The sequence below is a fragment of the Pholcus phalangioides genome, unplaced genomic scaffold (genome assembly GCF_987345545.1).
Source record: "Pholcus phalangioides strain wild (caught in Gottingen) unplaced genomic scaffold, Ppha-v1.0 ptg000009l_1, whole genome shotgun sequence".
NCBI classification, from domain to species: Eukaryota; Metazoa; Arthropoda; class Arachnida; order Araneae; family Pholcidae; genus Pholcus; species Pholcus phalangioides.
The window spans coordinates 11565377-11577538 of NW_028301602.1; the positions used below are offsets into that span (position 1 = coordinate 11565377).

General features: G+C 35.6%; 1 protein-coding gene across 2 annotated transcripts in view; it reads left to right on the forward strand.

Annotated features, from left to right (window-relative positions):
* The window catches only part of LOC149081760 (serine/threonine-protein kinase 26-like), a 38027-nt gene that overhangs the window by 17873 nt on the left and 7992 nt on the right, over nt 1–12162 (forward strand). The window contains exons 1-9 of one of the 2 annotated variants that reach the window (XM_089237186.1): nt 697–804; nt 4883–5107; nt 5444–5612; nt 7273–7430; nt 8397–8582; nt 8678–8817; nt 8913–9135; nt 10120–10422; nt 11359–11561. In XM_089237186.1, the coding sequence (XP_089093312.1) occupies nt 763–804; nt 4883–5107; nt 5444–5612; nt 7273–7430; nt 8397–8582; nt 8678–8817; nt 8913–9135; nt 10120–10422; nt 11359–11561 (1649 nt within the window). In that variant the 5' untranslated portion in view covers nt 697–762. Of the gene's footprint in view, nt 1–696; nt 805–4882; nt 5108–5443; nt 5613–7272; nt 7431–8396; nt 8583–8677; nt 8818–8912; nt 9136–10119; nt 10423–11358; nt 11562–12162 lie in introns of those variants that run through there. The other variant, XM_089237185.1, reaches the window with a different exon arrangement.

Below are 12162 nucleotides of genomic sequence, written 5' to 3' on the forward strand. Positions count from 1 at the left end.
CACATCGTTATTTACCTGGACTAAAGGAAGGTTCATGTCTTGTTTTTAAAGTGAAAAAAAAAGCCCCGGTATAGAATAGATGCCTAGCCATGGAATCTGTTGGTTTCGCCTCTGGAAGTCACGAAGGCGTGTCGCGGTCCCTCTGGTAAGACGGATGGTTAACATCGCTTCATTTTTCCTATTTTTCGTTTCAAAATTATTATCACATCTTTACGGGTTCTTAGCTTCATAAATTTTCTGTTTAAATTGTAATTATGCATTTAGTAGGTTTAAAGCAAAAATACAAGTGCCAAGTACTTTGAAATAATCTCGTCCACTTTATTTGATGTGTTATTATTAGAAATCGAATGGCCTATATATTTTAGTTTTACGTCGGTGTGGGTGGCTTGCTCTCGATTTTCTACAAGAGCGCAATGAAATGGATCTTTTTCACGGTTGGAAAATGCCTTCGCGACGTGCTTAAGACTCCATTCCGGGTTCAGGACCGTAATCCGTTCGATCATCCGCGTAAAATGTTGGTTTTTTTTTATTATTCTTTCAGACAAACTAGATTTTCAAGTTTTTGAATGATAGGTCAAAATTTGCCGAAATTTTTCTTTTTTATTTTGATATGAAGTATTTGCAAGTTCATGAACAAGTATTGGACCCTCTCTGTTTTTCAATGTGAGGAAACGTAGATTTGGGACGGACGTGATTGCTCACCGTGACCGCTACTATTTCTTGCCAAAATGCGCAAAGAGTATATAATATTCAGCTTTGGAGATGGGCAATCATCGTCATACTGTTGTTCCCCAAGAGCTCGCGGTAACGATCAAGTTTTCTTGTGTTACTTCCATAGTTTTGTTAATGCGATATATGGCTCGTAAAATTTTAATTCTCTAATTTAGTGCGAATTTTTTCTTTTTTTTTTTTCTTCTGTGCGTTCTTGAATCTACTGCCGTTGCGGTATCTAAGGTGAAATTAATCACCCTTGAGATTCCTCGTGAAACCCATTCGGTGCTTTCCAACGTGAAAAGGTCGCTGATCTAAGTGGCATTCCGGTTTGCCTGTTAATGAACATCGAATTTGTTTCGCCTTCACGTATCCGCTGATAGGTTATTAGATTCGCGATATGGATTTATTTGTGACTATATAATCGTATGAATTTCCGGTCTCTTTCAAGAGCAGTAAATGATTATAAGCCGATTATTAACCCCTCTTTGCCATGCGTTATGGTCCGGAAAAAAATAGAAAGAGCTAGAACGTCGTTTAAGCTCTAGGAAACACGTATCGACTGAACTCATCATTAACGTGTCAGGTTATCCGTGAGTGCTCTTTGCGAAAGTGCGAAATGTTAACATTTCGAACGAGGTTCACTCAAATTCGCTGTACCTCCGCCCATGTGCAATGTCGCCACGAATTTCGTCTCTGGTAGGTTGCAAACAAACTAGTTTTGTACTTTTTCATTTCTCTTGATTGTACTCATTTACATGCCGAAGGGCGGGCGTGATTATAACTTCCCATCCTCTGCAGGTTTGCGATTGTAGATCTTATGACAATAATTCATTTGGAATATTATAGAAAATGATAATGTCGGGGCTATGTTTTTTCCTCAAATTAAGGCAATATCATTCAACTGAGTTATAAAATTTTTAAGTTAGCCTTGTTCATGATATTCATTGAATTAATTCGGTGCTGATGTTTTGTGTTTACTAATGTTTCATCATTAGGAAATGATATAAAAGTTACTTTCGATTCATCTTATTTTGAAATTATCGTATCCGGTAATGTTGCGAAATTCGATGTTCTCTCTAAAGGCGCGAATCATTGAATGAAATCATTCGCAATTATTTGTTCAGTAATTTGTACGGTGTTGCTGCTTGAATTGAATTCACCTGGAATCGGTTTTTTCAAGGAACACGAAGTAAGTTTGTGTACCCATGAATGGATTAGAACCGCTGCAGGGGGTCGTACGTTGCAAAATCGGCACGCTAAGGGGCCATTCAAGTGTTACGTCAGCAGATTTTTAGCCATTTTTGACCTTCCCCCCCCCCCCCCTTGTCAGCAAAATATCGTCAGCACCTTTTTCCCCGACCTCTTAACACACATTGAGAGCAGAGGCGTACTTCCGCCTCGGCACGAGCCTCCCCCCCCCCCCCAATCCAGTGTTAATTGGGTTGCTGTTTTTTTTTAAATATATGACATCCATATTTTTATGGGCATCTTTTTATCAGCCACCTCGTTGGGCATTTTGCCTGTTGTGGCGTTGTATTTGTATGATCAAAAATGTACTTTGATGCAAAAAATATTTTTGTGAAAAATTAAAATATCAGAAAAGATTTCTATATGTTATTATGATCAATTTTTGTTGATTTCAATGTTATTTGAAGGCTAATAAATCAAAATTTCTCTTTTAAGAAATTCGTTTTGTTTTCCCCTCCCCCAACATAAGTCTTTTGTGCTCCCTTCAAAGGTCTATCCTACGTATTAAAATATCAGAAAAGATTTCTATATGTTATTATGATCAATTTTTGTTGATTTCAATGTTATTTGAAGGCTAATAAATCAAAATTTCTCTTTTAAGAAATTCGTTTTGTTTTCCCCTCCCCCAACATAAGTCTTTTGTGCTCCCTTCAAAGGTCTATCCTACGTGTGCCCCTGATTAGGATTGCCCTTCGATGATATACATAGTGAGTCTGACCACCACCGTCTGACACTGCAGTAGTGAATGCTATTATTCACGGGGATTATTTTTCATATGATTATTAACTAAACACACTATATTTTTAACTTGTGTTTTAAGTGCACAGCTACCTCGCTGGGCATTTTGCCTGTTGTGGTGTTGTATTTGTATTTGTATAATGGAGTGATGTGTGTGTGCATTGCTATTGCTAGTTGGTGCAAACTATCGAGTATTGAGCTCTCGTCTTCCTCATCATGGTTTTTCTGAATTCAATAGATATTTATCAATGGCAAAACGGTTTGTTTAAACACAACCATTTGAATAATTTGGGATGCAGTAATTATTTTTTTATTTAGCTATCGTTGCGGATGTGGTTGGTCTTGACTAGCGAATTATTGTCAATTTTTCTCCGAGTGCAAGGGGACCCACAACACGTATGGTCAAGTATTCCAGAGGAATAGCAAATAAATACTTCAATCAAACTTCTTATTCTTTTTTAATGTCCCACCCACGCACAAATCAGTTGCGACCAAGCTTTCCATCATACAGGAAAATTATTATCATGAGTAGTAGTTTCCTTTCTTGTTTCATAAAAGTCATCGCAGCTTATTTTCTCGTCCGCATCATACAGGAGCACAGACGGTACAGAGATGGGGGAAAGGGATGGTGATCCGCTATTCACGAAAAAATTGTATCATTGGCATTAGGGACAGGTCGAACATAGCCACCCCCACCTCCAGATCACCATGTACACCCTCGGTGAACCACCTTTCCCCCGTTGGAAGAGCATGTATCCGCTTATGTACGAAAGTTCAGCAAATAACTCAAGGACAACGCATGAGATGTGCGGAGTGGGGAAAAAAACAGTTCAGCCCAACCTTTTTTTTTCAGGAGCGCTGGCCTTGAGAAAGGTTTTTTGAAGAGATTCTTTGTTATATACTGCCCTGGGGAGCTACGGATAAATGCTGGTTAGAGCAAGGGGCGCCGCGAGTGGAAAAAGTTTAGAACCCTTAGTTTAGCCAAAGGCGTCGGAAGTGTTTCGACCCTGTGGATGCTCATCTTAGGTTTCATGTAAGAAATTTTGATTTCTGAATAAATTCTGGGGTTGCTCTGACCCTTTCTACAAATTTCCATGGGTGTTTGAGCACCTACAGCACCTCCTTCTCCGACGTCACCCCTCCATAAATGAGACAGGTCGTGGGAGCAGTCTGCAGAGTTCTTTGAGAGGTCTATTAAGAGACAACTATAGGAATGTTAGTTCAGGGGTTCACAACTAGTGAAAGGTTTTTCACTTTTTGGTATTCCTAAAAAAGATGGAAAATAAAGATGCCATTAAAAATATTTCATATTTTCATAAAGGGTGGGTGATGACTTGAGCATCCATCAAATACCTTCCCCCCCCCCCCCATCATCAAAAGTCAGCAAATCCAAAACCCCATCTGAATTCCCCCTACGATCCTGACGTAATACTTGAATGATCCCCTAAAGTATACACACCTTAAAAAAGAATACTGAAATCATACGTAATAAAACTTAAATATTAAATTATCATTTTCCCGTAATAAATACTGTGCTCTTTTAAACATAATTTTTAGCTCTTTTCGTTAATTTAAAGCTGCAGCCTTCTCAGGGTTTTTTTCCCCCCAGACGTTCTGACTTTGAGGAATTCTAATGCATTTCTATGAGCATTTTTTGCATGTGTTTCTAATTAATCCAATCGAAAAAAAATTAAATTTTTATTCCAGGCAAAAGCATTCAACGGTATTAATCAGTAATATTATAAAATTCTCAAAGATAAGTTAAGCCTATGGCACAATTTTATTTGGACTTCAGTACAAGATATACAGAAGACTGACTGTATGTAGAAATGCTTATTTTTTGGGAAGAAACATTCATCTCTCTATGGGGACTTGAAGCCATGCCCTCTCTTATGCTAGACAAGTGTACTTCCAGTACGCTATAGAAACAGATAGCTTATACAAAGCTGCAGCGTTTCTAAAAAAATAAATTTTCTTCAGTCTTTTTTTTCTTAACGCAGCTTATTTTCTGGAAATTAAAGTAAGTTTTTCACTTAAATAACACATATGTTGAACACGTGGATCCAATATTTTTCTCTAACTAAAAAAAGTTGTTACTCAAAATGCCTTTTTTGTATGAATATTTGAAAGAGAGAGTTTTCAGTTCGATAATTTGTTAATTTTTCTGTTTGTTTACCAACAGAGAACAGACCCTGAATTGATCTTCACAAAACAAGAACGTATTGGCAAAGGTTCGTTTGGTGAGGTCTTCAAAGCCATTGACAACCGAACTCAGCAAGTTGTTGCCATAAAGATCATTGACTTAGAAGAAGCTGAAGATGAGATCGAAGACATACAGCAAGAGATTATGGTTCTTTCACAGTGTGACAGCCCATATGTTACGAAATATTATGGATCATACTTGAAGGTATTTCTTTTTAATGATACAAGCCAACATTTTTTTTCCAATTTCATTTGGTTCATAGTTTAAAATACCTCGAGTGTCAGCTTTCATTTTTATTTAAAAGAATAATTTAGATTGTGGAGCATTTTTCCCCCAGTTTTGTGATCCTTTTTATTTTAATAACTGAATTCTTTGAAGAGAAAATAAATTTGGTTATATAAATGCAACAATGATTTATAGCACTCAAAACTTTTTTCAAGTAAATACTGTATAGTTGTACCTGAGAATATGGTTTAAAACATTTTTTTTTTTTTGCTATGCGTACAAGTTAATATTTTGTTGCATTATTTATCTAAATAGGGGCCAAAATTATGGATAATAATGGAATATCTGGGCGGTGGCTCGGCACTAGATCTTATGAAGCGAGCTGGTAAATTTGAAGAGCTTCACATAGCAATCATATTGCGAGAGGTTCTGAAGGGTCTCGACTATCTTCATTCAGAAGGAAAACTTCATCGTGATATCAAAGGTACTAGGAAGAAAATATTAGATTTTCTGGAACATATTTACTCCCCCTCTTCCCCCCCCCCCACAAGATTTAAAAAATGGCTCATTCAGAAATTTTGTTTTGACTGATTCTGGATTGTTTCATTCTGAAAATAATCAGTGTTTTAAGATGACAAAATGTACCAGTGTTGTGAATAAACTGGAATCTTGGACTATGCACTGTGATGAATTTGTCTAATAGAAGAAGTATTAACTCAAACACTATAAAGCTATAAAGAGCCAGTCAACTAGATCCGCGTTTCTCAACCTTTCTGAACCTAAGTATCAGTAAAATTCAATGGACCATTTACTGACAACATGAGTAGATTAACCATATATGATTTGTATTTTTTTTTTTAAATAGCATAATCTCCATGTATTCCCAAGGAATCTGCATGATTCGTCCAGGGAATTTTTTAGTGTTAGGTTGGTAGAGACATCCATGCCCAAACCGGGATTCGAACCCAGACCTGTAGAGAGAGAAGCTAGTTCCCCAACCACTCGACTGCCAGGTGGCAATATTTATAGGATAATTTTTTTTGACTTTCAACTTTTTTACACACAAATTTCCTGGTTTTTTTTTCAACCAAGCTTATTTGAATTTGTAATTTTTGTCCAAATCGAAAATGCACATTTTTTTTTCATAACTTATAAATTATATCATGAAGATTATGGCTATAAAAATATATATTCGTCTCACATATTTGTAGTGTCCAATGTTTTTATCTGTGCACTACTTTTCAATTCACTGCTGTTTCAGTAGCCCTTCATTTCCCACCTATTATAAATTTTCAGCAATTTCTAAACAATTGGTGATTTTGCCTTATGGCAACATTTTTTGTAACAATTGGTGGTATTCAGTGTTTCGCTTGTGTAAGATATAAATTTCCCATATTTTTCTCAATGAAATATGGTCATTCAGTCATGAAAGGTTTTCAGTGAAATACACTTTTGTGTTCAACTGCGATTTTTCAGTAGTCTTGTATTTCACTGTTCTTCAGCAATAATTAGCAAATTTAACAAAAATTCTGTTTTTTTTGGCTGCAATCACTGATATCCCTTGTTAAGTAAACAATTTCCCATAATTTTTCTCAATGATAAATCTTTATTATAAGTATGAAAGTCTAACTTTTTCATTTTTCTTTCATAAAGCTATAACTAATATCAATTGCTAGAGTAATAATTTTTCATTTGATTAGAACTAAATGATCAGGTATCCCTCCAGACTACCTGTCCCATCCTAGCTTACCCCCCCCCCCCCCCCCGGGGTACAAGACAGTCTCATTCTTCCAGATTATTTCAAACGAGAAACTCAAAATTTCTGAGAAGTATGCAGCAAAATAAGTGCTCTTTTTTTTTTTCTTTGTTGGCCCCCAATTCAGCCCGAGCACCACTCCGGTTGCCCCCGCCTAGTTATGGGCCTGAGGCCAGATAAGAAGCTCTCAAAGGTCATATCTAATGTGTGTGTGATGCCAGTTTTTGTAATAAACGTATTCCATATTCTGCTTGTATAATAATTAACATTGAATTTTAATTAGCCTTCCTACTCCTATTGTAGTTTCTCTAATTCTTTAAAGTTATAATATTGTCATTGAAATATCACTCTTGTAATTTTTTATTCTGACTTTTGTCATATGAAACAGCTGCTAATATTTTACTGTCTGAAAACGGGGATGTCAAACTCGCTGATTTTGGTGTTGCTGGACAGCTTACTAATACCACCAGCAAGAGGAATACTTTGGTTGGCACACCTTTCTGGATGGCTCCAGAAGTCATACGTCGTTCTGCTTATGATTCAAAAGTAAATATTTGATGTTTTTATTGCAGTTTATTGGAATGTTATCAATATATTTAGATCATTATTTTTTATGTATTTTAACTGATATTCTGCATGAGTGTCTATGTATTATTGTTACAGCAGTAAAACCCCTCTTTTGTGGACATTAGCAGGACAAAAAACACCCGGAAAAATTTCACCAATTTACCAATTTTATGCTAAAATAGGGGTGACTGTAGAGCAGGGTTCTAACAAAATCTCATTCTTTAAATAGGATTGCAAGATTTTTATTTGGTCATAAAAGAGGGGTTTTGACTGTAAAGAAAAGTTTTATTGTATTCAAATGTAGGGAAAAGTATCACAGATTACTTTTTAGGACTTTTGTTTTTTAGTTGTACAGTTTTTCCCGACTTAGAACAAATGTCTTTAAAATAATTTCCTTCCCATGCTGTGTAAAAAAGTTTGTGGCTTTATGCTTTTACTTATCAAACCTTAGTAGTTTCCATTTTTTTTCTTCTGTTTTTCAATTAAGGGAGTTAGCAGCCTGAGCTCTTCTGTAATTACTGAGATTTTGAAAAAATATGTATAAACCATTGATAATATTAATTCCATGTTTATTTCATCTAAATTGAATGTCATAATTAACTAATTACATTAATTAACTACAAAAAAGAAATCTTCTACCCCCTTCAAGAACATCTGAAAATTGCTGCTGGTGTTGGAGAAGCATTGAAAAGGGACTCCAACCCATGCCAGCCTTTTGATCTTGAAAACATTTCTTTGTACTTTGCTCATTGGTTTTCACAAAATACCATAGTAAATATGTTATAATAGGTATGAGATTTTTTTTATTTCTTTGAAGAATTTCCTGTCGCAACATTTTATGGGTTGCTTTCACATTTTCAATAGTGTGTGGAAGCTAAATGAGGCTCATAATGATTCTTAAACAAATTCTGTATGATACCATGTGCTATGCTTTCTCATGTGCAGGCTGATATATGGAGTTTGGGTATAACTGCAATTGAATTAGCAAAGAAAGAGCCACCTTTGTCTGATCTGCACCCTATGCGTGTCCTGTTTCTCATACCAAAGAACAACCCACCACAACTAACTGGTAACTACACCAAGCAATTCAAAGAGGTTGTGGAAGCATGTCTGAACAAAGATCCTTGTAATGTATGTATAAATTACATTTCAATGACAATGTCTTTTCACAATACAAAATTAGCCTTATCTCTTTGAATCTCAATTTTCCTTGTCTTCTCTTTCAGCGACCAACAGCCAAGGAGCTTCTCAAATATCAATTCATACGTAAGGCCAAAAAGAATTCATGCTTGATTGAATTGATTGAGAGATACAAGAGGTGGAGAGCTCTCGGACTGACTGACAGTGATTCAGAGGCATCTGATTCGTGAGTGGACTTTGTTAGTGAAATTTTCTAAATGGCCAAATTACTTCTTGTTTTTGTTCTCAAAATGACTGACATTAATCTTTATTCATGTTCAGTGATGATCAGAGAATGGATGAGTCATGGCAGAGTTGGAGGTGGGATCTCGGTACTCTCCAGGGTCCTAACACACTGGATATAAAGATAAAAGTTCCTCCCGAACGAAGTGATAGTTTTGGTTCTTCCAATAGCTTTGATCTAGTCAAAAATTACAATGGTCAGCCTTCACCTACCTCTCCTGTAAACCAAAGCAATCCCTACTGGAACAAGTGCGGGAAAATGGTTTGTGTCCTTTTTCTTTTGTTCCAATGATTCAAGCTTGATGTGTTTTATATATATGTATTTATATGCAATAAAAATAGAGTTCTCATTCATGAATTTTTATTCATTCTCATTCCGAATTGCATGATAGAGTTCTCATTCATGAATCATGCAATTTGGGTAAATGAAAAAAGAATTTTCAGTTTTGTCAATCTAAATTGTGTACTATATGAATTTTGAGATGAGATCATTTAGCGCAATTATTTTTCAACCTGAACAGAAGAAATATTGTTTGCGTCTTTTGAAAGCATAATCCTTTGACACCTCAGACTTTAAAATAGTATTCTTTCAAAATGTAATGTTCCTTATAAAATTTATGGCAATGAGGAGGGCAGGTGGGTGAATACACGTAAATCCACTGTGAGCACAACCCTGAATCATCTGAGGTTTTTTATTCAGTAAATTTCCATATCACTGAACATATTTGAAAGAAAGGCATCAATATGTATATTCTTATCTCTGAGTCAACTCATTGTTGTCCTGTTCTTAAAATCAGAGCATATGTTAGCAAAACTCTGTTGATTTGAATTAAAATTTCTTTTAAAACCAGATAAATTGAATGAGGGCATGTGGCCATACAGCCAATTTTATCTTCATCCATGAAGGCCAAGATTTTCACTCAAAAATCCAATCTATGTAGAGACGAAATCATAAAAGTGACATAGCTCTATTATAGCAGCTTTCATCAGACTAGCATAACTCGTAATCTTTGTCATCTTTCTGAAATTTGCATCAAATCAGCATGTATGAACTCGGATTATCGTGTTATTCAAACCTTTCTTCATATGTATTACTTGAATATATCAGAAATTATGATTTATTTTACTTTTTCTTAATTTATCTTCAGTTACATAGAATTTTGTTTTAAGTAGAAAGTGCTGAAATTTTTTCTTCTTTTCTCTTAAGTTTTTAGGTATTGATTGGTGTGTTACTGTTTTTTTACAGATGCGACCCACGAGCATGCCTTCATCTTTAATGTATAATCAACCCTGGCAACCTGATAGAGGTAGCCCAGATGGGTTTGATCAGCAGCATTGGATAATTCTGTCTAATAGTGACTTCATCAGTAATGATCGCAACACGGTAACCACAGATTCTGCTTACAACAGCCCAAACAGTGGTGGAAGTGATTCAGAGCTTAAGAAGAGCAGTGCTGCCTCACCTGTTGTTTCGCCAACATATCCGGCAAAACCTCCAAGTTCAAGGTCTTCCTGTGCTACCAAAACAGTATTGCCTCTCATTGCAGAGGTAAGAATGTTTAAATTAATATTATTTTTTGCGAACTCTCTATTAAAATTTATCAAAACAGTTGCATAATGAAATATTTACATGTATTTGAAGATAAGCATTTCTTATAAGAATGCAGACCTGCCAACTCTCCCGATTTTTCATCCTTCCTCTCGCTCTCTGGATTTGTTAAAATTTCTCCGGATTTTGGCAGAAAATTAGATTTTACGCGAGCTTTCACGTTGTCGTGGCGTCAATAATTACCGTCATCGTTAGGGAAAACCCCCATAGAGAACAGCCATGGCCATTTCAATCGAGCAGCCTTAAAAAAAGTCTGACCGCATTTAAGCAACTGTCAAAGACGCGACTTCGTTTTCGTAGCGTTTATCAGCAATTATTTATCAGGAGCATGACCTTGGTTGCCGAAATTCCTGTATAATCGTTATTGTATTCCATTAACAGCTGTGTGGTAAACACGTTTTTTTTGTCGGCAGCTTTGTAATTTGAGTTTTTTTTTTAGTTGTTTCTTCCGATTAAACGTGTTCAGAAAGAAAATATAAAACTTTAAGCTGCAATAAAGCTTTTAAGAGTTCATATACCCAAGATAGAATCGCTGATAGCATTCACGAAAGGAAACACATATTTTATGAACAGTGTAGGCGTGATTTCTCTATTCTGCATGGAAAGACTGATGTGGAATTATATTCTGCTCAGGGGCAATGTAGAACCTGCCTTGGGGGGGGGGGGTGTAACTTTTTCTTAATTGATTAAAAAAAAGGGTATTTTAATTATTTTTGTGATTTTTATTATTTTTTGTGAATTTTTTTTTTCTCGAGTCTGTGAGTGCCGGGGGTCACCCCTCGGAAGAATCTCCGGATTTCTGGATTTCAAAAGGTGACACGTCTGAGAATGCTTTTATGTGTTTCTTAAACCAAGCCATTTTTACACACTTTACAGCTTCAAAAGAAACATTATCCTCACTCAAGAAAGTCTGACTCCGGTTCCAGATGCAGTGCTATAGAGGAATTCCACAATGCCTTCATTCTGGCTGAACAGAGCTACCATGGAATAAGTGATTCCTTTGTGAAAGAGATCTTCCATCGCTTGGCACCCAGTCTCAGTAGTCACAGGCTTCATGATATAATGGACAAGCTGAAAAAGTAAAAATTTTTATACTTTATTTTATTCCATTTCTTATCTTTCGATTCTGTATAGTAATTAATGAAAATGATTTTAATAATACAGTGAAACCTTGCTACAACGATACTCAATAAATCACTACAATGATATTTTTCGAGCCTGGTTTGGAAATGTCTATACTCTAATGCTAAAATGCTGCTTCTCGCTATAACAATAATCTCTCTACAATTGTATTTTTTCTTGATTCGCAGAGTGTTATTATATCAATGTGTCACTGTATACTAATCATTTTTGAATAGACTATCAACATTGTAAATACATATTGTTTCATTATTATCATCCATTCTCAATAACTTTTCATTATAAAAAATTTAAAAAAATTGGCCTAATCTGCATGATACTAATATTACAATTGATGTGATTCCAGCACTAGTATCCTACAATTCAAAAAATTCATTCATAATGGTTGTACCATATTAAAAAAACTCAGATATGGAATCCTTTTTAGATTGAAGTGTTAGTATGAGAGAGAGAGAGTTTAAGATTTCATTGAAAATTTGAGTAAAAACTGTGAGGGTCTTCTTATCTGACAAACACTTGCTCATTAATAACGACTGCCTT